The following is a 27,084-nucleotide window of genomic DNA, read 5'->3' as shown; positions in this document are numbered from 1 at the left end:
CCATCTTACCACCAGGCCACCAGACAAAGTGGGTTGACACTAGACAGCTTGGCATTGCCCTGGAGCTAGTCATTGCAGAATAAATCCATGCCTGTTCTTCATCTCTTACCTATCTTACAGCCTCTCCAAAGAATTTGACCTTCTCACTTCCTTCCTAGAACAACTCCCAAGACCCACTGCTCTTACCAAAGGCACTCCCATTCACCTCTTTTCTTCCAACTCCTGAGGAAGGCGTAGGACACCCCTATTAGCCACATCTAACAAGCTCCAAACAGTGTCTGATGCCTTGGTCCCCAGGGTAATCCCAGAGTTTTGATTTGAAGTGTCCCATAGAAAGGCTCAGAGTTGAAAGCTTGGGCCCCACCTGGTGGCACCACTGAGTCACTGGATGAAGAGGACACTGACTCCATGGATCAATCCATGGGTATATTCATACCTCACTGTCCTTTAAGGGAACGGGGTATAGATATGGGTACAGGTCACTGGATGTGTGTCTTTAAATGTCACTTCTCTCTGAACTTCTCCCACTCTGCCTCCCAGCTATTGCGATGTGAACGTCCACTCCCTGATTCCCTCCCTGCCATGATGTTTCTGCCTTGCCAAAGGCCTAAAGAACACAGAACCAGCCCACTATGAACTGATGCTTCTCAAACCATGAGTCAAAACAAACCTGTCCTGCTTCAACCTGTTTCTCTTAGGCACTTGTCCCAGCTGCAAAATGTCTACTCGGTGACTTTTAAGTTTCTCTTCCCATTCTCAAGAGGCACCCAGTACATTATAAAACAGTGATGATAGCTAAAAACAACTTGAACAAAACGAAGAGGTACCATTGGCTTCATGGCTTGATTCATATACTACACTAAGAAATTTATCCATAATGACAGGGAACACTATCAGCAGGTGCTGGCTGCTGTCACAGATGGGATTAGCTAGAAGGAGCCCAAGTTTAAGATTCCGTGATATGAACCTACCGAGGGGACTCTTCTGAATTTGATATCTACGCAGTGAAATAAGAGCTGTCCTTATCTAAAGCATACTTGAACAGGACCAGCCCAGGCAGTTACGCACAGTAGTTTGACACAGCATTCTGCTCTCACCATGGGACCAAAGGGAGACAAACAAAGGTCTAGGATCTCACTAAATGAGAAGTTCTGTTCTGAATGCTGAGAGCTGCAGACTTCTGCACTCTGTTTGGGAGCATGGGTGAACAGTAATCTGGCCCTTCACTGGGTTTGTGATCAGGGCTCCTTAAGGTCACCACCAGCCCCAAGTGCTGATAACGATAGAGTCTCCAAGAACAACACAAACTATATGATTTGTAAGCCCCGTGCTCAAATTTCAAGACGAAGAAAGTCCATGACCCAGGTAGATCAAAGTCCAGGAGGCTGGTCCTGCCCCAGGGTGCCACCTCACAGATACCAAGTGGATCATTCGGGATTCTGAGTCCAGGCTGTCTGAGCTGTCCATCATTCCACCTCAATGCAGCTCCCCTTCCTCCCCAATCTGGTCCTCTATAGTTGGACTCTCAGGAGAGAATTGGCTTAATTTAGACATCGTGCTGTGTTTAGATTCCACCACTGAGCTTCCTATGTATCTAATATACTTCCTGTGGTATACTTCCTGTGTATCTCCAACTCACAATGTGCAAAAGTTTGATTCTCTTGCTTGCTCTCTCCAAAGCAACTTCTCTTTGTAGCTTTTCCTCTGTCCCAGCAACTTCTGTGCTTGTTGTTCAAAAGGCTCAATTTCTGTCCTACATAGGAGTCAGATTGTGCTAATTGCCTTCTAATGAGACCAAAACAACATGGCCTAAGTCTAGGTTGTGGCCATTCTTGTCCTTTGCAATGGCCACATCACAAGAGCAAAGAGAATGAGGCCGTTGACTGAGAATGATGCTGCTGACAATCCATCCACTGAGCAAGGTAGTCATTTTTCAGAGGCAGGATGCCACTCCCTCTGCCTAGGCTTGGGATGCATCTCATGTGCAACCATGACTGCACTGAATGCCTCAGGGAAAGCACACAAGGACAGTGTTGGTGATCTCCCACCACCCTAAGTGGGTCTGTTGTTGACAGAAAGTGGTGTTATGGGGACCCTGTCGTTCCTAAGGCTAAGAGCAAACTATTTCAGTCAATGCTTGGGGTTTAACAGTTGGTGAGTGGCATATTAGGACAGGACTCATTCATAAAGTTGGTTCTAAAACAGTGACTGACTTTGAAAATGGCTAGTACTTCCCTTGGCCTGGGGCATAGTCTTCAACTCACTCACTCCTTCCTTTCTCCCTTTCTCCCTTTCTCCCTCCCTCCCTCCTTCCTTCCCTCTCTCTCTCTCTCTCTCTCTCCCTCTAGAGGGGTCAGTCTGAACCCACAGTTGTACAGAGGGGAGAGTGAATTAAAAGCAGCCTCATTCTGAGACCCATGTGAAAGCAGGAAATGGAGATGCCCACTAGGGGGTGCACAAGAGCAGCAGAGAGAAAGCAAGTCTACAGGGTCATCCAGAACTGTGGGTGGCAGGGAGAACCATGCCTTAAAGACACACCACTCTAGAAAGAGCTTCTCTACTGTGGGTGAAGCATCCCAGCCCCTGAACTATGTCCAGTAAGCACCTTTCAGATGGATGTGGAGAGTGGTAGGAACAGACTTGCAAGAGTGTACCTATTCCATTACAGGGTTTCTCCACTAAATTACCTCAGTGGAACTTTAGTCATATGTTAACCAGGTAGAAGAAAACAGGAACAAATCTTTACACCTTTTAATACCTCCTAGGACCTAGAGGTTAAAAAAACAGTTAAAAATTAGCTAGGCTGGGGTGGTACAGATGGGTCAGTTGCATCCCCAGTGCCCTCAAGTGGCTGGCTCACAACCACCTGCTCATACTACCATTAACTGCAACTCCAGGGAATGCAATGCCCTCTTCTGGCCTCTTGGGGGCACTCACACCACAATCTCTGTCTTTGTCTCTACACACACACACACACACACACACACACACACACACACACGCACACACACAAAAACATTTTCTGTTTGAAAATACTCATTTCTAAAAATGAAAAAAAGCTAAGAAAATGACAACATGTATCTGACAAAGAGTATTTAGAACATACAAAGTGACTTCACAATTTAAAAATAAGTAAAACAATAAAAGTGAACAGAAGATTTGATAATACACCCATCTGAAAATGTGCTCAGTAACGCGGAAAGAGTTGTGCTAGGCACACATGATTGTCAGTCAGGAAAGAGAGGCAAACAGTGGCTGGGGTGAACTTCCAGCACACTGTAAAAGACTGCTAATAGCACACGTTAGCAAGAACATAGAGTAATCAAAACTCTGGGGAACTACTGCAAGGCATATAAAATAGTGCAACTGCTTTGGAAAGCGGCTTAGTAATTTATTATAGAAATGTGAGATTCAGCAATCCTGCCTATAAACATTTACCCAGGAAAATGGAAAGTGTACAGCAGAATGAGGTATTAAGACAAACCAACCACAAACTGCATGGGAAGGGGACCAGTGGCAACAGAGAACACTGAGGGATGGCAATAAATATGAGCAAAGCCCAAGATGAGCATGCATGACACAATCCCAAGGAAACATCATTGTCTGGAACAACAAATATATAGCAGCGTATTCAGTCAGGGCCGTGGAGAACAACTGCAAAGGCTGAATTAGTGATTTTTAAAATTACCCACAGAGGAGGTATAAAACCCAGTGGCTTCACACAGAAATCAGAAATCCTACATAGATACGCCATCAGCTGGAATTCTTCCCAGCAGTGGGGGAGGGGGGGTAGGGAGGGAGAGGGGCATTTCCAACTCGTCCTACAAGGCCAGTGTTAGCCTGCCATCCCGCAAAGGTCAAATTGTTTGAGGTAAAACTCAGCATCTAAGTGCTTGCCATCAATCCTGACTGCTGGAGTTCAACTCTAGAACACACATGGTGACAGAATTCATTCCTGCAAGTTGTCCTCTGATGTCCACATGCATGCCCATAGGATGTGCACCCTTACCCTACACTAAATAATTAACTTTAATATATAAACCAATATCTTTCCTAATAGATGTCTTTCCTAATCCAATGTCTTTCCTAAATAGATACACATAAGCAGCATCAAAAAAATGTCAAGCCAAATCTAGTAGCACATAAGAAGGGTTACATTAGGATAAGTAGTATTGTCCCCAAAAGACAAAGCTGGCTTAAGATCAACTGCTATATTATACCTTGTCATCGAATAAAGAAGACACAATTTGATCTTAACAGATGCATGAAGTGCATTTGACAAAATCCAGCAGCCCCTGACTGTATAGTAAGAATATGAAACAAATTAATGACAGTTGGAAACTGTCTCAATGTTTTCATTTGAGAATCTACCCAAATGGCTCTAGTTATAGCATGTAAGGGTAAAATGCTAATGCTTTCTCTCTAAGACTTTGAACAAAGAAAGGATGTCTTCCTCCCTCATATACTCTAACTAGGCAACTAAGCAGCATAAATAAATAGGCATATGGTTTAACTAATTAATATCTTCCCAGGCTGTAAAGGGAGAAATACAGGTCTCTATTTATAGTTGACATGATCTTCTAGTTAGAAAATCCTATGAAATTCTCCACAAACTTTGGCAATAAATAAATCCAGCCAGGTTACAGAGTACATGACCAATATCCAAACATTGACTATATTTCTATACACTAGTAATAATATACAGTTCAAAATTAAAAATGAAACAATCCCACTTAAAATTACACCAAAAACTAAAATGCAGGGGCTAGAGAGATGGCCCAGCAGTAGAGCACTTGCCACTCTCCCAGATGACCAGAGTTTGGTACCTGTCAACTGTGTCAGGTGGCCCAGCATTGCCTGTGACTTAGCTCCAGGGGGTCCTACACACTCTTCTGGCTTCTGCTGACATCAACACACACATACACCTCCCCACAGACACATGCACAAATGCTCTTGAGCAAAATATTTCAGTAACAGCTTAAAGCATGAGTCTTAAACGAGAAGTACAAAACAATGGTTGAAAGCTATTAAAGAGGACCCAAACACACAGAAGATTATCCCACATTCACAAAACAGAACCGTTAATGCTATAAAGATGGCCTTGGGGGTGTAAAAGAAAGCTAGGGGGAATGGCTCACTCGGTAGTGTTTACAGGATCAAGCCTGAGGACTGGAGTTCAGGTCCCTAGAAGCCACGTAAAACCAGATGTGGACCCATGTATCTGGAACCCCAGCACATACAGGGAGATGGGAGTCAGAGACAAAAGAATCCAAAGGGCTCATGGGCCATTTAACCTGACCTGCAGCAGGGAACAGTAGATCCTGTCTCAGACAAAGGAGAAAGCTGTCCTCTGACCTCCAGATGTGCACCACTGTGCCTACACTCACTTACACAAATACACATGTATAGCTCTTACACACACACACACACACACACACACACACACGGGGAAACTACAAAGAAAAGCAATCTGGTGATTTACATGTAGAACGTACGCATTCTACATACAACTCTCCCACAACTACAGAAATAATTTAGAGATGTGCAATGGCCTTGATGTCACCCCCACCCTAAAAACACATGAAAACAGCCAATAAGCATGGTCACTACTGAGCCATTATGGAAATGAAAATAAAAACACTGAGATAACATTCATACCTACTAGGGCGGCCACAGATTTTTAGTGGAAAATAACAAGTGTTCACAAAGATGTTGAGAAACTGGAACCTTCTATTCATTACTAATGGGAATATAAAATGGAAATACAAAATGGTAAAGCAACTGTGAAAAGAAATCTCAATAATTTAAACATAAAATTATTAGATGGTCCAGCAATTCCACTCCTGAACATATATCCAAAAGAACCAAAGATGTATCCAAAGATTTGTACCAAAATGTTCACAATAGCACTTTTCTCAATAATGGAAACTATTGAAACTGTAGAAACGTAAATGTCGATACACTGATAAAATGTGAAATAGTCAGAAAGGTGAAGTACCTGATAAGGGTAAACTTTAAAAACATACAAAGAAAGTTAATTAAAAAAACAAAAACAAAAAGGCCACAAATTCTAATTGAAATTTCCAAGATAAGCCTAAGTCCATGGAGATAGGAGGTAAAGGTTGTCCAGGTTAGGGTTAAGGGATGTCTTTGGGATTGCCTGGAAATGCTGATAAATGGCAACAGTGATTGTTGACAAATTTATGAACAGAAAACTGTACACAAACTGTTGGCTTTAACTATCAACTTGACACAACCTACAGTCACCTGAGAAGGGAGCCTCCATTGAGGATTTGCCTAGGTCAGGCACGTTTGTGGGAGGTGCTCTTGGTCATTAATTGACACCGCTCACTGCGAGCAGTACCATTCTCTGGGCAGATGGGCCTCTGCTGTATATGAAAAACAGTTAAGCATGGGCCTGAGTGAGCCAGCAAGCAGCATCCCCCAAGGGCTCCTGCTTGAGTTCCTATCCTGACTTCCCTCAGTGTGACTTAGGAATGTAAGCTAAAGAAATCCTCTTTCTTTAAGCGGCTATTGGCCAGGCCAGTGTGTTTAATCACAGCAACAGAGAGAAAACCAGGGCAAAAAAAAAAAAAAAAAATCATTAAACTGTAAGCATTGGTATACAAATTATATTTGAGGGCTTTTTTTTTGTAACTCACTTAAAAGAGAAAAATAAGAAGACATGTAAAAACATTAAAAAAAAAAAAAAACTTGAAGCCCTACATCGAATTCAGTATTACCTAAATAATTTTCTAGTTATTAGGACACTGATGTTGAACACCGACTGGGAGCCTGGACTCACTCCAACATTCATAACTGATTAATAGAAATTCGAAGCCAAGATGTTTTGCAATCTTCAAAAAGCCACTCACCACAAGCATTGTAGACGAAGGATTAAATGACACACTTTTAAAAGCGCATGGTTAAGAATGAATCAGCATTTTGGTGGGGGTGGGGGCGTTGCATAATGGAAAGTGCATTTTGAGACTTTTATTCTTTCCTTTCTTCCCTTCTTTCCACCGTTCCTCCCCTCTCCTCCCTCCCTTCTGCCCTTAATGTTAGCATAAAGTCTGAAGGGGGTCCTTGGCAGGGTACCACGGTGGGCGAGGGTGAGCGAGGCAGAGGGACAAACATGCCAGGCAGACAGAGCTTAAGTGAGAAGTTTTATTAGGAGGGGGGAATGGGAAGGGAAAAGAAAAGAGACACAGAGAGACAGTGACTAGAGAACAAAAGAGAAGGAAAAGTCCTGTCTGCCCCAGGGGAACATCAGAGAGCTGGGGGGGTGGGAGGGAGACTGGAAAAACAGCGGAAGTGGGCAGAGGTCTTTCTTTTAAAGGGGTCCTGCATACACTAATACTCCTAGAACCCTGGGCTGACCAGAGTACTGCCTGAATGCATTCTGCCAGCAGGCCAGCATAATGCCTGAATCCTTACATTTAAGCCTCTCCCTCATTCTCCCAGTTCATTTTTCTCTCCCTCCCAGGCTGTCCTCGAACTCATCATCTACCACCTACCTGAGTTCTCTGGCTACAGGTTTGTGGCCCCATGGTAGAGAAGCATCTTCTTTTAAACAAACAAACAAAACCACAGAGATAACCCCTCCCTCCCTCTCTTCCTTTCTTCCTTCCTCCTTCTCTCCCTACATCTTTCTTTCCTTTGCTTTTCTTTATCCTGTGATGGAACTTGAACCCAGGGCCTCTAACATGCTATGTAAACCACAAGCATGCTCCTATTTAGCTACACCCCAAAACCCAAATCAGACTTTCACAATGTTTGCAGCGTTAACCACCAGTCCACCTGGAGGCAAGCATTCCCATCACAGCATATGGGAAAATGTCAAAAAGGGATCTTGGGGTCTGTTTGAGGATTTCTCTCAGATGAAAATCCTAGATAAAAGACTGGAATGGCATGACACCCTCAACTCTTTTGAATTAAAAACTCACATTATTATTTTTCCAAAGTAGTTGCATACCCTAAGTCATAAAGAGATGCTTACTCGGACCACCACATCTTTCTGATAAAGACCAGAGGACACACGATCAGATTTTGAAAGCCACATACATCCTGCTACACATTCTTCCACAGTTGTCAATAGTCCTTTACAGCTATACTGACCAGGCTTACATAGCTCATGTGAAAGCAAGTCTGTGGGAGCTATAACCTCTGACCTTTATCGACTGACCTCTGACTTAGGGCCCATGAACTAAGCGTGGGACAGAGCTGCTTGGAAAGGTTTGGATCTAGTCTGTCCCGAGTCAAAGTATCACATCATTCAAAGGTTCTGAGACTGTCACCATATCACCAAACCAAGCATATTTTTTCCTGATACCAAGCAAGAGCCCTATACTCATCCAGCCTCAAGCACACGCATCTTGCTACTCTGAGCCCAGCATCCCTTGCCTACTACTGTGTTATGTGAGCCATCTTCCCAGTGAGGTGCCACTGATGCCAAATACAGAGGATGGGGCCCCATCTGACAGGAGCCACATCTGCCTGGGAAGAGATGATGCAACCAGAAGACAGAATCCACCCACCTGAGAGAGTTCTCCCTTCTTCTTGCAGTTTGTCCCTCCAATGAAGATCATGTTGGGCATGACGGGCCGGGGGTATTCAAACACAAAGTCATACCGTAACAGCCACAGAGATTTCTGGTGTAAGATTGGTAGGGACACATCTCTTTTGAGGAGTTCTGAGGCGATGATTTCATACTTGGAATACAAACAATAAAATAGGTAGTGCTCCAAGAGGCTAGCAACGAAGTTGGCCACCCGTTGAGGAAATGTCATGTGGTCTGAGAATTTGGTGTAGAATCTGGGAACATAGGACGGAGGGCTAGGACTTTGCCCAAGCATGTGCTCCAGGGAGCATGGGAAACCTCTGAAGAGGTAGATAGAGGGCAGGTTCAGATACTCAGCCAGGATCACACCACAGGGCATGGCTGGGTCTGTGAACAGAGCATCAAACTTGCTCTCCTTGAGGAAGCGGAGGGTGGCAGAGTCCTTCAGGAGGCTCTGACAGTTGAAAAAGCACAGGTCAATGATAACCATGTTGTTGTTGTACTCTCTGAAAGGAGCCACCAGCTGGGAGCCAGAAACAAAGTGGTTGTTTCCAAAGGAGCGGTAACGGGTCTGCAGCTCTTCGAGGTCATAGGATACTGGGAAGATTTTCCTTGTGTAGTATTTGGATTCTCCCAAAAGCAAACTGACTTCTGGCACAAGCACAGTGATGTCATGTCCCCTTTGACTGAGATTCTCCACTATCTCCTTCATGCTAAGCCAGTGGCTTCCATCCTGGGGGACCACCAGCAGCTTGTCACCTAGAACCGAGCCCCAAAGCACTAAGAAGAGAAACCCTGCAGGAACTCTCTGAGCCGCAGGGGCAGGGAGAAGGCAAGCCATCCTAGAGGAAGTTAAAGCAACAACAGTGAGCACTCCTGCAGCCACAGGGCTCTGACCTACCCCCTCAAATGCTCCCAGTGATTTAATTAATACTCCCCGCCTTCCTCTCCCTTGCCCTGAATCATGACCTCTAGTATAAAGGAAGCTAAGTTAATATTTAACCACATTTAAGCACACAGCTCACTTTTCAGAGCTTATCAACCTTCTTTGGAGATCTAGGTTTCTTATCTTTATCTCCACAATGGACTCCCCCCCCCCCCACTTTCCGGTGGAGCATTGCTACTGTTTAAGAACAACTTGGAGGGGGTTCTGGGGGCACCTTGTGAGGTCAATGGAGGAATGGCTATCAATGCTGTGACACTTTGTCAACTTTGTTCACAACAGGGAAGAAGCACTAACTTAACAGAGGACATATTATATCCAATGTTCAGAGCAACAAAGAGTCCTGTCCTCTGCAAATTCTTTTTTTGTTTGTTTGCTTTTGGTTTTCCATTCATGATTTCTCTGTGTAGCTTTGGAGCCTGTCCTGGAACTGGCTCTGTAGACCAGGCTGGCCTCGAACTCATAGAGATCCACCTGCCTCTGCCTCCCGAGTGCTGAGATTAAAAACATGTACCACCACTGCCCAGCTTTCTTCTCGAAATTCTTAATCTCCACCTTCTCTTGAGTGTCTTTGAGTCCATATGACTGTATGTTTATAAGAATGCCAGTCTTACTATGGTGGGACCCATCTTCACTAACTCCAGTGACTGCAATCAAGGGCATCTTCAAAGTTTCTGAGCATTGACTTCAATTTATTTTTTGGGGGGGGTGACACAAGTTAGGCCTTAACCCCCCACCCATCTTCTCAACCAGTATAAGCTCAGAATGCAGTTATGGCCAGCAAGAAACTGAGGATGCTGTCTAAGCAAAGGATATGTCTTGTAACCCCTGTAGCTTTTGAAAGAAAACTAAAATTAGCTACTTCTAGCTCATCTGTTCACAAACTATTGGACTTAGAATTCCTTTGTGGTCATCAAATGGTGAAAGAATGATGGCAAGTTTAGTTTAAAAAGCTGAGGGGCTAGGGAAATGGCTCAGTGGTTAGGAACCTCTTCCAGAGGACCCAAGTTCAACTCCCAGCACCAACATGGCAGCTCACAACTGTCTATAACTCCAATTTCAGAGGATCTGGTACCCTCACATAGACATACATGTAGGCAAAATAGCAATGAGCATAAAATAAATAAATCTTTAAAAAAATCTTAATTGAGGACCAGGGATGAAGTTCAGATGATAGAATGCTTGCCTAGTCAGTAACCATGCACCAGGGAGGTGAGGCAGACAGGTCAAAGTTCAAGGTCATTCTCAGCTACACAGTGAATTTGAGAACAACCTGGAGTGCATGAGTGTTTGTCTTAAAAACAGGAGGTGGCCAGAAGATGAGGCTCAGCAGGTAAGAGCACTGACTACTCTACTAGAGGACCCAAGTTTGAATCCCAGCTCCCTCACAGTGGCTAAAAGCTATGTATAAACCCAGCTCCGTGGGCTCTGGTACCTTCTTCTGACCTCTGTGGGCAGTGCGTGCTCACGCTACACAGATTTACATATAGGCAAACACCCACACACACAAAATTAAAATAAATAAAATCTCAAAGCAAATTTTTGAAACAGAACTTAAGTGGATTTTATTTGTAATTCTAGAATCAGGCAATACCTCAGATGGAGTGAGTTTTATAGGGAGCCAACCTGGGAGTCAGCCAAGCCAAAGGCCTTCAGAACGTATGATGTCACACTCATCACAGTGCCCGTGTGGGTTAACATAGTCAAAGGGACTACTTCAGAAATTAGAGTTGACATGCCCAGACATGCACAAACCCCTCCTAGTTAACCTATACAAATAAGAATAAACCCATTTTGCCAACCTATGTCAGCCCAGGGTTAGAAATCTATCAAGTGGCTTTGTTTGATGTTGTCCTCTCAAGTCCATTTAATGTCTGGCCCCTTCCATAACAGCTGCAATCCCTAATTTCCTTCTTCATTTATTCTATTGCAATGTCACATACCCTATGGCTTCCAGACAATTCTATAGGACCCTTAGAAGAAGATGCACTTGGGAAAAATAAATAACCATTTTGGTACTCCTGTGAGAACAGTGTAGCCTTTCAGCTGTCCTAAAATGAACTAAAAAAGCCACAGGACTCCTAGAATGTATTTTGAAACCCATTTGCTTGATATTAAGGGTAAATAAACATTCCATCTAATGGCTCAAGCCTTTCTTATTGATGCCTATCATTGACCTCCACGAAATGACAGAGATATGGAAAATGACATCCACAATACTGAACAAATATGATTAGCATGTTCCAGTGACAGCAAAGCTCAGGTCAGATGCGACCAGAGGTCTACAGCCTTCTAAACCTCTTGTGTCAGTTTAAATGAAAATGCCCCCTGTAGGCTCACAGGGAAGGGCACTATTGAAAAGGATTGAAACAGGTGGCCTTGTTGGAGGAAGTGTATCCTGGGAACGGGCTTTGAGGTTGCAGATGCTCAAGCCTAGCACAATCTCTCTCTCTCTCTCTCCCTCATGCCTACCAATTTAGATGTCCAACTCTCAGCTCCTTCTCCAGCACCATGTCTGCCTGCACAACTCCATGCTTCAAGCCATGACAATAATGGACTGATCCTCTCTGAACTGTAAGCCAGCACCAATGAAATGCTTTCCTTTATAAGAGCTGCCATGGCCATGGCATCTCTTCACAGCGATAAAAGCCTGACTGGGACACTCCCCCCTAGCAGATATGCATGGTACCCAAGATGTCAGCTCTGATCAACCCCTTTCTTTGGAGCTCTGCTAGTGTCCCATCTGTGATACCTCCCCTGGGAAACCCATGGTCAAGACTGTCACTCTGGAGTCCCCTCCCTTCTTTGCCATCATTGTCTCCCCTATTGCACATTTATTGCATCTCCCCTGACTATCAGGAGAACAGGCAGGGCAGGGTCAATCAACACTCCTCTTACTCTCTGTTGTTTCTGCAGCATCCATCAGTGGCTGGCATACAGGAGGCTCTCAATCCATGTCTGAGGGAGAATGGACTAGCTTTGCGGCTGCCTCTCCATTTTATCCGTGTGTGCTTCATTTTCGCTCAAGGAACAAGAAGCACAGAACCAGCTTCCTCTTGAGGAAGGAAAAGCCAACTGTTTCCTCACTCACACAGCACTTGTGTTAGCAGACTGGTGGTGGAGGTGGAGTGCTCCCTCCCAGTTGGTATGTATGATTCAACTCCGGCACTTACCAGAGTTGACAAAGCCCTCAAGTTAAGGACTCAGTCACACAAGACTTTCTCCTTTTCAGACACTGTCAGCTCCTGGACTGCTTGGCTACACACCAGAGGCTTCTTCACTTGGCTTTGTGAGCTCTGTGAGAACCGCTCATAGCACTAACGTTACTCAGTCACCGGCTATTACAGGGAATGTTGCCCACCGTGCAACAAGACACAGATGGAGAAGTGCCATGGGTGTGGGTGCAGGGACAGGGACGTTCCCTGTGCTCTTGGAGCAGCGCGCCCATCTTCAGCAGCCTGGCAGCAACCCAAACCGCTCCCTCCATGCTTTCACACGGGCTTCATTATGCAATACACTGAATTGATTTCGTTATTGTTGATCAGTAATCCACCCAACCTTCAGCCTCTCTCTTTGCACTTCTCTCTAATCTCAAAGTTGGTCCCAGCTCCCCTCCTTCAGAAACTTTCCACAAGTCACCCCTTTAGCATAAACTAAGGAAAAAAAAAAAAAAGTAAAACCGCCTGTTACATATAATGAACCAGTACAGCTTAGCCCTCTAATCCCTCAGGAAATTGCAGGCATCTGTGAAACTCTGAACAGGAGATGAGGACAAAGACACATCTATTCAAAGACACATAATCTGTTACTTGCCTTTAAGATATTAAGGCTAGAGAAGTGTGCTGCTAGGTAGCACGTGATGAGGGCCCTTTAGGAAAGAACCAGAAACCCAGGAGTCTGCTCTCCGTCAGCCACCATCAGCCAGTGAAGCAATTCAGCCCCTGAACTCCGTGTTTCCCAACCGCCACCAAAGAGGGAGGGGCGTGTTTGTTCTGAGGGCGGACCAGGGAGTGATGGATCAGGAAAGCAGGCTGCCCAGGCAGAGGGTGTTCTTTGCGTCGAGGAACTAGCTTGCCCAGATCTTGTCACGCACATGCATAATCTGGCTTGCCAAAGCTTGCCTTAACCTTGGCACCCTAGTGTGATGGGGCTCAAGAAAGCAGATTTAAGGGACCTCCCAAGGGCAAAGCCTGGCTCCAGGAACACAGCCAAGATGAAAGTTCCTCATTCAAGGCATACAAAGACTCAGTCACTGAGTCCAAGCTGAGGCGAGGCATCCTCAGGGTTGGTTTTTGTTTTGTTTTGTTTTTTACCCAGAATTAAGAGCGATGACCAGAGAGTGCCCACATTCTGTATCTGTCTACACAGCACTGAGAAACCCCTCCCTCAGAGACTCACAAGGAAACACACTGCAGTCCTATCCTTCCTGAGAAGCTGAGCCAGGTTCTTTCCACAACAGGAAGTACTCTGGAGAGAGAAAGGCTTTGAGCAAGTTGGCATAAACCGGGAGAAGCAAGAGGAACTGCAACCTCGGATTTTTATGTGGGCCCTCTGGAGCAGTCTTGCTCAGAAAATCATCAGGCTCACCTGGGTGCTGGAAGGAGGAAGCCATGTTCTTATTCCCAGCAGGTCCAAAGGGACATAGGTTGAAGCAGGAAGAGGGCAGGAGAGGAAGACAAGGAGCTGTCACAGAGAAGGACCTTGCAAGCTTTGCTCAGGAGATTTGACTACTGTTTCTTAGACTAGTCTGTGTGGGTAGGTGCATGCAAGTGTGTGTGTGTGTGTGTGTGTGTGTGTACACATGAGTGCACACAGGCACAGGGTGTGTAGGTGTGAGAGTGTGGGGAGTGTTTCTGTACTTGACACTAGAAAAGGGAGTCTGGCATGTCTGTTACTCAAAAGTTTGAACCCTAAAGAATTGTTGACCAGGAGGCCCAATCCTGCTGTGGGAGGTGTTACAGGAATCCCCACACTTCTCATGAGTGTACAGGGAAAGGTCAGCTTTCACCCAGGGATTTGTGGAGAACAAACAACTCAGGCATGGGGCACACTCCAGTGGAATGAGGAGAAGGACCCTGGGATGGAACCAGCCTCTGTGGATAATGAGTAGGTACCAGTGAAGGACACTTGGCATTTGGAGTGTGGGGGAGGGGGGTCAAAGGTTTGCAGGGGACAGTTTCACACCAGGTTCTGAGTGTGGTCTGGAGAGGTTGGCCATGTAGAGGAATTCCCTCCTCAGTTACTCATCCTTCCAGATCCTTCAGATACCTGCAGGCCATGGATAAAAGACCTGGGACCTCCAGGATGCTGAAGGACATACAGAACAATTTGAGACTTGAAAAATCTGAATCTAGAACATAAAAACAATAAAGTCAAATTGATTAATTGCCCTAGTTTTATCTCTGCTGCCATGATTAAAATACACTAATACCTACACACACACACACACACACACACACACACACACAAAAGCTGAGGGAGAAGGGCTCATTTTCATTCACAAGTCCAGGTTCTAGCCCATCATTACAGAGAAGTCAAGACAGCAGCTAGTCAGGTCCACGGTCAAGGGCAGAGAAAAATGAATGCTAGCTCTCTCTACTTCTACACAGCCCATGGACCCAGACCAAGGAATGGTCCTGATCCCATTCAGGACAGATCTCTCCACATCCATTCTGGCAACAAAGACAAACCCCACAGACGTGCCCATAGGCCAACCCAATCTAGATAAACCAGGTGACTCTTGGTTGTATGGAGCTGGTAACTAAACTAGCAGTCATGCTAATGTTTTGACACATACGTATATAATTATAACCACATAGCAATATACTCAGTTCATCAAGTTACATAAATAATTCATGCAGTGTTAGAACCTGAGTTTGGACCCCAACATCTACATAAAATTCCAAGTGTAGAGAGGTGAGGAAACCCTGAGTGAGGGAAGTTCATAGTGAATGTATATTTTCACAGGAGCATGGCATGAGACCAACTGGCCCACAGTAAATTGGCAAAGCCATTATCCACATTGGCCAGCTAAGAGGTAGAGAACCTCATGTGATCCCAGCTTTGTTGCATGTGTGTCTGTCCTGTCTTCATTTTCTCACAGCCTGAGCTAGCCAGGGTTAAACTGTGAGGTGAGGCTCTCTGTTCTTGGGATAGGGTTCTAGAGCCCAAGCCACTCAGGAAGCAGCATCCAAGCACCACAGCATGGACCTGTAACCTCAGTACTGGGGCAGCAGAGACAGAAAGAGTCCTGGGGCTTGTTTGTCAGACCGTTCAGATAAATCAGTGAGGTGCAGATTCAGTGAGACTGCAACTCAGGAAAATAAGATACAGTGCAACAGAGTAGGACATTTGATATTGACTTCCAGTCTTCACACACACCTGCACATCATAATACACCTGTGCATCATAATGCACGCTCAAGCACACACACCCCACACAACTACACACATACTTTTCCCCCAGGCAATGTATCCTCCTTATCAGATACAAGACCCAGGCTAGAAATCCTATTCTCTAGCAACATGAAATCTGTGTGGTTTTCCAAGAGATAACTCTCTCCCCTGAAACAGGGATGAAGAAATGCATACATCTAGATGTCACTCAGTGAAAATTTACCTTTTACTGATACCATGCCCTTGGCCCTGGTGAAAGGGCTATCTTTGAGTTCTGAACACTTCTTTGTGAAGTTGTCTTGCTTTACACTTATCTATAAATAACCTTATACATTTAGAAGACCTTCCCCTCATATAGACAGACCCTTTAGCAGACACATAAAATCATATGCATGTAAAAACAATACTTATCTGTAAACTATGGTTCAATACAACAATATGGTTATATTTTATACACTGGAGTGGTGCGATGAGCCTCAATAGTTTCACTGCTGTTCAGAGAATTTCAGGTCCCGCCCTAGAAAGGGGGCAAGGGTGAAGGCAGGGTCTGGGCAGTGCTTGGCACTTTATTGATGGGGAGTAAAGGGGAGAAAAGAATCTTTGGACTGACTCACCCTCTTAAGATCTTACCAGTTGCAACTCCCTTGCCTGGCTGTTCCTAGAGCAGAAAGCCTTGATTCATGGTTTAAATGTTTATGTATGTGTATGTACCTGTATCTCTGAGCACTACTTGTATGCCTATTGCCCTTCAGAACCAGAAGAGGGGCATCAGATCTTCTGGGACCCCAGTTACAGATGGTGAGCAGCTGTATGGGTTTGGGGAATTGTACCCAGGTCCTCTAGAACAGCACATAATTCCTGAGCCATCTTTCCCACCCTATTCCTCATTTTAATACAACTAAATCTACAAGGCTAGAGAGCCTTGTATAAAGCCTTTGCCTAAAAGTTCATTCCTCTCATAAGAACTTGTCAATTTATGAGAAGACATGTCCCAGTTACAAGGTCTACTGAACCTTGTAAGTGGTCAGAACAATAGATAACAAAGCACAACCCATCCCTAACCAAACTATACACGGACATACCAGAGATTAGGTGCAGTGTACTTGCCAAGAATGTTATGCTCATATTTATGGAAACATTTTTACTTGAAAGTAAATGGATCACAATTTAAATGGCCTGAATCAACAATATTATTCCACAATGTTTTAAAGGTATATGTTCTAGCAAGAAGAAACCAGTGGTATAGATTTCAGAAGGGAAAACTGTGCATATATCACAGCTAATATCTTTTAAAAACTAATCAGAGTTTAGGAATGTGGCAATATGCAAGATACACATGCAAAAAGCAAAGCTGTACTTTATCAATGACCACTCAAAATAGTAAAGGAAAATAGGCCATTTGTAACATCATTTCTCCCAAGCCAATAAAATACCTAGGAATAAATTGTAATAAAAAATAGGCACATAAAGTAAGTTAACAAACTTTTATCAACAGATATAAAATAAGATCTGAAGCAGCAAAATAGCAGATTAATTCTGAATAGGAAGATATCAAAGAAAAACCCTGCTAATGTTTCTCAAATTAGACAAGATGTTTTACATGATATTAACAGAGCCTTAGTGGTGTACTAGGTTTTTTGTTGGTGGTGTTATTTGGTTGGTTGGTTGGTTGGTTGTTTTTTAGAATCAAACAAAACAATTTTAAATTTTAAAAAATAATTTATTTTTTTACATTCCAACCCCAGTGTCCCCTCCCTCTTCTTCCCCTGCTACCATTTTAATTTTTAAGAAGGAAAGTGCATTCTGGAGCCTGACAAGGAAATTCAGAAAAATGAAAGCAGGGCTTGGGAGCACATTTCCCAGACACTAATTTACTATGAGGCTGCTTAATCAGGACAGGGTCTGATCATGGGTGGACAAGTTAGTCAATGGGACAAGAAGAGAATTGAGCAGCAGACACAAGAACTCCATAAAATTAAATATGATAAATAGGCATTTCAGTTTAGAGGCCAAATAATGGAAATAACAGTAAATGACATTAAGGCTGTCCTTTGAGAAGACACACACACAGTGTATCTTTTACACTATATCTTTAAAAAAAAAATAATAATCTCGTCAGAAAGTAAAATAAAGTTTTTAACAGTGGAGGAATTAAACACTTTAACTGCAGCATGGAGAAAATGTGCATACAAGTTTAACTGGTAAAGAAATTAACAAGCTGAAGTGCAGATTTTATCGAAGACAAATTTCTTCAATTTCCCCAAAGGGAAAATTCTGAATGGGAAAAGATGAAGAGCTATCAGTGGAGAAGTACCTGCAGAGCATGCAAAGCCGGAAGTGCTAGATGCCAAATCCTCAAGAAGCTCATAGGAGCTCATCATCAAATATTCCTGTCTATAATTCTATAGACGTCTATAGAATGTGAATGCGTAACTCACTAAAGAAGACATGTGAATGACTAGTGTGCCCACAAAAACAAGCATTGAGAACTGAAACCAGTGCCTTGTCTTGCCCAGAAAAGTCAAGAGACTCTAAAAGCTAGACAATGTCAAGAGTTGTAGACGCCATGAAAAGACCCAAACTCCCATGATCTCTTCCTGTTAGTGCCAAGATTTGAAATTAGTTCTCAAACACATTAGATAGGTGACTACAAATGTTTATCTGTAAGGATGGATTTATAAAATTGTCAGGGCCACATAAAAGAATTGACACAGAGATTCAATGAAGCAGAAATCCTCATTGCAGTGAACATAGAGGAGAAGATACAGTTGAATACAAAGTTTCTTCTTTCTCAATGTCCAGAGCCTGATTCACAGATGTCTTATTGCTGTGTTAAAACATCAGAACCAAAAGCAACTTGGGGAGGAAAGGGTTTATTTTGTCTTACAGCTTATGAGTCCATCACTGAGGGAAGCCAGGGCAGGAACCTGAAGGCAGGAACCGAAGCAGAGGCCATGGAGGAGTGCTGCTCACTGTCTTGCTCCTTAAGGCTTGCTCGGCCTATTTCTTATACATCCCAGGACTACTGTAAGGATGGAATAATATAGCCTAACTTCCAATGACCCCAGGAAACTAGAAGTCTAAAGAAGCCCTAAATACCTTAAATTCCAGACCCTGTACCCTGGCAGTAAGTAGGCAAAAGGTCACATTCTTTGCTTTTTACAACAGGACCTATAAGTATGTGAGTACAGGAAATGAGCTTTGTCACCCTACCCAGGAGCCCGTGCAAATGCAGACCTCCAGGGCTATAGAAAAGTGATTGGTCTATAAAGCGCGGGCTTGGATGGTTTAAATTGATTGGTCCGCAACGTGCAGGCTCTGGATGCTATGAGATGATTGGTTTAAGATGTGCAGGCTTTGTTGTAACCCTATAAAAGCTGTCTTAATTCTGTACTCAGGGTCCTCAGTCCTCTACCCATGTGTGGCACATGACTGTGGGCTCCAGTGCACTTGGAATATAAAAGACCTCATGCTTTTACATCAAGACTGCTTCTCGTGAGTAATTTGGGGGGTCGCCTTTCCTGAGTGGGAGCGTGAAAGTCCACACTCTGCCAGTCTTTCACTACCTATCTAGGACAGCACCCATAATGAACTGGGCCCTCGTAAATCAATCACTAATTAAGAAAATGCACTAAACTTTTGCCTACAAGCAAATGTTATGAAGGCATTTTCTAAATTTAGAGTTCCCTTACCCAACTGATCCTAGCTTATGCCAAGTTGATATAAAACTAGCCAGCACAGTAGGGTTACTGGAGATTAAGCTCAGAGCCTCACACATACTAGGCAAGTACTTGTGAGGGAGCCAAAGCTCCAACCATCCAGCTCATTCTTCATGAAGGAGAGGCAATATACCTTGGGCAGTGGCATTCCCTGGTGGAGGTTGATTCCCCCAATGAAGACTCTGTTGGACAGTATAAATCTGGGGAACTCCAGCACTAAATCAATGTGTTAACAACCAAATGGACACTTGGCTGAAGAGATCATGCACTGTGACAGGTATCTGAGACTTCAGAGGCTATTTCTAGGGTGGTTTTGAAAAACCAAGGGCAAAATACATGCTCCCTCGCATAGGAGAGAGGTTCCCCACTCATTTTTTGAAAGTCATAGTGTCAGTGACTCACAAAAGAGCTCTGGGGACATAAGAAATGGGAGTGGGTTATTGAATACCTTCTTTAAGATGGTGACAAAATATTCCCCTGTTGAAGACTATGGAAAGGAGGAAAATACTAGGCAGGCAGACATCAAGCCAAAAAGATCCAGAAACACAGCAGCAAATGGATGTCATTAAAGAAACTCCTACAGTTAAAAAAGTTTTCAAAAATACCATTTGATGACTCATTAATAGAGGAAGTGTACTTCTTATGTCTTCCCTTGTCGATAAAAATCTTGAATTTGTGGTCCAAATCCTCCAGAGTGTGAGAAGTTGACTTTATGTATGGCTTTATCATAACATTCACTGATTGTCCCCTTGTGATAACTCACCTCTGGCACAACTACAATCACCACCATGCACTCTGTGGCTGAGTTTCTCCACAACCATCTTCATGGTGAACCAGTGGCTCCCATCCATGGGGACCACCAGCAGCCTGCCTGCCTGGGCAAAGTCAGAGGCCAGCAGCAGATACACACACAGAGGAAAGGAGGCTGGAGAATCTGCAGGAGCCATGGGAGAAGTGGAGCCCAGAACAATCCAGCTTCTGGGTCTCTGTTGCTCTGATTCATGGGGGAAGGGAGAGGTGCAGGAGGGTGGGGAGGCATACAAGGACAAACATCCCCTTGTGGAGGGCATGTACTCACACATGTCAAGGCACACTCACTGACAGTGGGTAACCAATAAGAGCAATAACAAATGAGTAATCTTCATTGGGTTGCCAATTGTACATCTCCCTGATCGAGAAAGCTTAAAATCTTCAGCCATGGACCGAGGTGCGCAATGTATCATTGGGCAATTTACAAACAGCTATGAAGAAATTTGTGTGGCTCCAAGGACCCCAAAAGTAGGGGAAATTGACTTTCAAAAAAAAAAAAAATAACCCTTTCATCTCTGGAACTGGTGTGGTCTCCAAGAAAAATGGGTGTGATTTCTTCAGACTACCAGACTCTTTGCTCCAAAATGACATGCTGCCTCTGCTTCCAATGGGTGAGGGGAAGGAGCCTTAGCACCAACCCCCTACTCCATCCCCACCCCCACCACAGACAATGAACTAACTCTTCCCCCACTGGATGTATCTGCATCACAGCTCCTTCATTTACAGCTCAAAGAACATTGAGAAAGAGGGGCCACAAAGATTTAGAGTCAGAATACCAAGTCTGCTGTGAAACAATCCACCTGCATAAATAAAACCAGAGCAACTGCAATACCAATGTTCATGCTAACCCAGAAGGGAGGAAATTTCACAGGGTCCCATCCCTAGACAAAGAACTACAGGCAATTGATGACTACTAGGAGGAGAGTTAGCATTTCTGAGGCATGAACCCTTTATTGGCTGTCCAATACCAAGTGGTCAGTCCTGAAACCATACACACACACAAACAACAAAAACAGACTCAGCAAGCTATATTTGTATATGTGTAAAATATGCGTAACAACAGCAATAAAAGAAAAACATAAACCAAAAAAATGTTGACCCAAGCAAAATTATCACTGTTACAGGGATTAAAAACACTCAGATATTTGAGATTCAGAAAACACAAAACATGTTGAAGTCTTGAATTTTTTAAGAAAAAGTTACCATTTAAAGCAAACAGTGTGTGGGGTTGGGGAGAGGGCCACAAATTTGAAAGGCTGTGTGTGGATAACCCTGAACTGCAGAGGAGTGTAACTGGTAATGTTGGTTAGAAGATGTGAGTGTGCTATTCACCACAAGGAAACGGAAAGGACTCAACTGGCTAGGAAAGCAAGAGCTGAAGACTGGGGAGCAGCTATGCAAAATTATTCAAATCTAATGAAACTCCGCTCCCAGAGTCCTGTGCGCCTGAGAGAAGAGAAGAAGTAGGAAGTTCTGTGAGTTTAAGAAGGGACTGAGAGTAACTAGTCCTGGAATTAAATGTCTATCGATATTGGACGGTTAAAAAGACAAAGGTACATCTACAACAACACACTGTGGTGAAAGGGGACAGGAGGAGTCGGGGAACATAGAGTGGGAGGTGGATTTGATCAAACTATATGGTATGCACTTATGTGATTCTCTCTCTATATATAAAACAAATCATAACACTAAGTTTACAAGTATTAGAAGATGGCTATCACTTACTGGAAGATGAAAAAGGCGAGGAACCTAATGTCCTGACTGATGCTTGACTCTTACGAGTATTTTTTAAAAAAAGAGATAATGTACAGGAATGAGCAACATGAGGCTTCATTTCTTACTGTGTTTCTCACTCTGTTTCCTAAAACAATGCAGGTTGGTGATTACGTACAGGAATGTCAGTGATGTACACACAAATCAAGAAGCAATATTCATAAATTTCCCTTATTCTCTTGCTCTTCTCCCTTCTCTCTTCTTTGGCCTAGATTTCTCCTATTTATTCTCTCTGCATGTCAGCCCCCTCCCATCTCTCTCAGCCTAACTATTGGCTGTTCAGCTTTTGAGTAGACCAATCAGGTGCCCTAGGCAGGCAAGGTAAAAAAAAAAAATGCCTTTCCATGGTTAAACAAATGCAACAAAAGTAAATAAACAAATGTAACACATCTTTACATTCATTAACAAAGGTAGCAGAAATAAATGTTGCACAGCTTTTCATAGTTAAAGTAATATTCTGAAGCACAAACAAATGTAACACATCTTTGCCTAGTTAAAATAATATTCCTTAACACCTCCCTTCATGTGCTAAAGGAGAGAGAAAATACCTTGGAAATCGGCTTTCCCTGGTGGCAGTTGATCCCGCCAACGAAGACCATGTTGGGCATCATAGGTCTAGGGACCTCCAACATAAAGTCAGTGCGTAACAACCATATGGACACTTGACTGAAGAGGTCATTCATGGTCACTGGGGCCTGGAGAACTTCAGAGGCAATTTCTGTAGCAATTTTGAAAAAGTTATGACAAAATGTGCGTTCTGTCATGTAGGCCAGGTGGTTCCACACTCTCTCCGTGAAAGTCATGGTTCTTGTTAATTTCAAAAGAGCTCTGGGAACATAAGAAGGAGGGCTGGGGCACTGGGCACCCTCTTCAAGATAGTGACAAAATATTCCCCTGCCAAAGACCACATTTGGGAGTGACAAGTACTTGGCAACAGTTAAGCCGCACACATCGAAAGGATCCAGAAACACAGCATCAAAAGAACTCTGCTCCAAGTACTCCACTAACTTCTTGTCATTAAACAAATCCCTACAGTGCGAAAACAGTAAATTGAAGAACTGTTGAGCTGGACTTGTTAGTAGAGGAACCAGTCCTGAGGGCTGCGGTTTCCACTGAGCATCCATAAAAATCTCGAACTCGCGGTTTAAATCCTCTAGGGTGTGAGAAATTGAATATGTTTTCACTGTCAGATTCAGGGATTTTCTCAGTTGCCAACTCACCTCTGGCACGACTACCACCACCTCATGTCCTTTGTGGATGAGCTTTTCCACAACTGATTGCATGGTGAACCAGTGGCTCCCATCCATGGGGACCACCAGCAGCCTGCCTGCCTGGACAAAGCCAGAGGCCAGCAGCAGACACACACACAGAGGAGGAAGGGAGGCTGGAAAATCTGCAAGAGCCATGAGAGAAAGTGGAGCCCAGCTGAGGCAATCCAGCTGCTGAGACTCAGAGCTCTTCTAACAAAGGAGGAAGTGTGAGTGAGTTAAATCTGTCCCCTCAGAAGGAAGGGCGTGTACTCAACACCATTAAGAAACCAGTCCCTGGCAATGATTTACTTGGAGGAACAGTAATAAATGACCAAGCATTAGATGTTTGTTTGTTTTCCAGACAAGAGGGAATCGTGATCTTTTTCTTGGGCAGAATCAGGCAATGTGAGTTTAGAAAGAGTTACGAAAGAAATAACCTACTCTAAGGAGTCCAAAAGTTTTCACAAAAGGAAGAAAGTTTCCCAAAAAAATCTGACATTTCTAGAATTGGTCTCAAAGCAAAACCTTCACACTTCCTTTAGGGTACCCGACTGTGTTCCAAAGGGATTTGCTGGTTCCAAAGCCTAGCAGAAGGGTCCTTAGCCTGGTCCTGCTCACAGACGCTGTTAGACAAACAATGCTGCTGTCTTGGCACATGAGCAGTAGAATTACTCTGAATTACTGGCGTAAGAGTGACAAGCATCTGCACGGCCCACTCAAGTGACTACAAAGAAGGTAACCATCACCCCTGCTACAACACCGCTTGATGCATCGGAAGCTGCATTCACATTTTCTATGGCGAGGCTGTGAGCTTGGCTGTGCCTCCTCGGTTATCCAGGGACCTCCTCCACAGATATGTGGGTTTGTCTCCCCTGTCACGGCTGCATCTGCGAGCTTGTTTCCACCTTGTGGTTACTGTGAGTGGTGCGGCTGCCCACAGCACATGCAGGTTTTTTTCTTAGGAACTGGTTTCGAATCTTTTCAGTGGGTTAAGACTACTAATTCACAAGGAAAGTCTGGTGTTCACTATTGAGAACTATCAGGCCTATATTGGTGTCTGGTCCACATACATGCTAAAAGCCATTTTTACTTTGGGTTTTTGTTTTGTTTTGTTTTCTTGTCTTCATGATGGTGTGGATAGTGCCTTGTAGTTTGTACTTGCATTTTTGTAACCACTCCCATATCCTGCCTGATCTTGCCAAGACAAGAAAGCAATGCTTAATTTTGAAAAGCCTAACACTGGAGCCCCTACCCTTCAGAAACAAACTTGTCTCTCCCATGAATTAGTTGAAAATCTTTCATTCACCAAATACACCTTAGTATATAAGAAAAATACTACCCCATTGTAGCACAACAGCCATGAAGAATGTTTGCTCTAACTAGATAGAAGTTTGTTGAGCTGTATAGACTTTGGGTCTGGTTAATTTTGGTACAGGGTGTTTTTATTTATTTGCAAGTAGTTTTAAATAATTCAGTTCATTTATTTTTTTTAAATCGGGTATATCACACATTATTTTATGTACTTATTTGATTTTTTTGAAAATTATTATTTATGTATATGTGTGTTTTGCCTCCATGTACATATGTGGACCACATGTGGGCAGTGCTCATGGACATCAGAAGAAATCTCTGGGACTGGAGGTACTATTATAAGCTGTGATGTGGCTGCTGGAAATTAAGCCTAGGTTATCTGAAAAGCAGGCAGTATTCTAACTACTGAGTCATATCTCCAGACCCATAAATCATTTTAAATGATCATAAGAAAGAGAAAAATTTTGTGGTTATTTCAATTATTTTAATATTTGGCATATTTTAATTCTGATAACAGTTTTGAAAGTGATATTATTTAATGGAATACATACATTTTACTTGCTAAAGTACTATATCCATTTTACACAAATGAGTTCATATGTGTATCCTGTTATCCTATCCTATTATTGTTTTAAGGATAAACTCTGAATAAGCCAGTATAAGAATTAAAACACACCGGTCTACTGTTATGAAACTCATACAGAGAAAGAAATGGAGTATTTGACCTGAATTCACTTGAATCCTAATTTAAACAGCTGCAGCAGCAGCACATTCTAGTCTTAAAGGCTATCTTAGGGTTTACACTTCGGTGATAAAAGACCATGACCAAAAGCATCTTGGGGACGGAGGGGTTTATTTCAGCTTTCTACTTCAGGTGACACTCTCACTGAGAGAAGACAGGGTAGGAACTCCAGGCTGGAACCTAGGAGCAGAAACTGCAGCAAAAGCCTTGTATGAATGCGGTTTACTGGCTTGTTCCTCGTGACTTGTTCAGCCTACTTTCTGACACAACCCAGAACCACCTGCCTAGGCCTGGCACTGCCTCATGGCCTGGGCCCTCCCACATCAATCACTAGTTAAGACAATGCACCAAGGCTTGCCTACAAGCCAATCTCAGGAAAGCAGTTTCTCAAGTGGGGTTCCCTCTTCTCAGACCAAACCTGGGTCCTCTGCAAAAGCAGCTCCAGCTACCACTGCTGAGCTTTCTCTCCAGCCTCAGCAACACAACTTTCCAGGGAGAATATTTTATGGGAATCACCAACACAATTTGGAAATAAGTAAGGGTGGGCTCTGTAACTTGCCGCAGAGGCAATCGGTGAAAATACAGTGTTGCCTATGAGAGTGGCAAACCTGAGAGGCTAGGAGCAGATAGAAATAAACATGGAAAATTAAGGCCTGATTAAGCTGCAAGTCCATCAGTGAAACAGGAAGTCTACCTCCTATAGTGTTAGCCGACTGCAGTCCTCATTCAGCTGCAACTAAATTTAGACACCGACTCCGGGTAGGGTCAAGTTGTGAGAAAAATATTGTCAGCCTTAGAGGAATTTAAAATGCTCACATAAGGGATGGTGTGAACATTCTGATATTTTCGTCTTAGAAACAGCCATATATATGTTAAAATTTAGAAGGTTTTAAAGAAAAAGTTAATATTTAAAGTGAAGGGAAAAGTTAACCAACTTGGACGACCCAAAATAAAAACCATGACAATCAAAAGATGAACAGCCATAGAGACAGAAAGATGGCTCAGCGGTTAGGGGAATTGGCTGCTTTTCCAGAAGACCCAAGTTCAATCCATAGCACCCACATGGCTGCTCACAGCAACATGTAACTCCAGTTCTAGGGATACTATGTCGTTTTTTTGGTGCCGATGGTTATACTGCAAACATGTAATGTGCATCCGTCAAGGCAAAACATATTTACCAAAGAGAAAATGCAAATGTCCCAACTGCCTACCAAAACAGATAGAGAACATTGAAACAGCAACAAAGAATTTTTCATCACCACAATTGACAAAATGTTAAAAGTTGGGCAAGATCCAGAGCAGAAGAGGGCATGGAAAATGAGAAGTCTTACATACAACTGACCAAATGAAGAAGTTTTGAAAGCAATTGTCCAAGCGCTCTAAAATGTGGTGTGTGCATACCTAGATTCAGCCACTCTGCCCCCAGGTCTCTGTGCTTCTGGACAATAGCAGGGTTAGAAAGTACTCCGTGTTTAAGTACGGCCTAAGGAACCAGGCTATGCAGGCACATGCCTTTAGTCCCAGCATTCAGGAGGCAGAGGCAGCAAATTTCTGAGTTCAAGGACAGCCTGGCTTACAGAA

General features: G+C 43.5%; 1 protein-coding gene across 2 annotated transcripts in view; it reads right to left on the bottom strand.

The window, feature by feature from the left end:
• The window catches only part of LOC127226666 (UDP-glucuronosyltransferase 1-6), a 55,570-nt gene extending 31,949 nt beyond the window's left edge, over positions 1 to 23,621 (bottom strand). Inside the window, exon 1 of one of the 2 annotated variants that reach the window (XM_051190749.1) lies at positions 22,749 to 23,621. In XM_051190749.1, coding sequence (XP_051046706.1) covers positions 22,749 to 23,606 — 858 coding nt within the window. In that variant the 5' untranslated portion in view covers positions 23,607 to 23,621. Of the gene's footprint in view, positions 1 to 8,537; positions 9,439 to 22,748 lie in introns of those variants that run through there. The other variant, XM_051190745.1, reaches the window with a different exon arrangement.
• Between the last annotated feature and the right edge of the window lie 3,463 nt (positions 23,622 to 27,084).

This window comes from Phodopus roborovskii, unplaced genomic scaffold (assembly GCF_943737965.1).
Source record: "Phodopus roborovskii unplaced genomic scaffold, PHOROB, whole genome shotgun sequence".
Lineage (NCBI taxonomy): Eukaryota > Metazoa > Chordata > Mammalia > Rodentia > Cricetidae > Phodopus > Phodopus roborovskii.
This window is presented reverse-complemented; position numbering and strand designations above follow the sequence as displayed.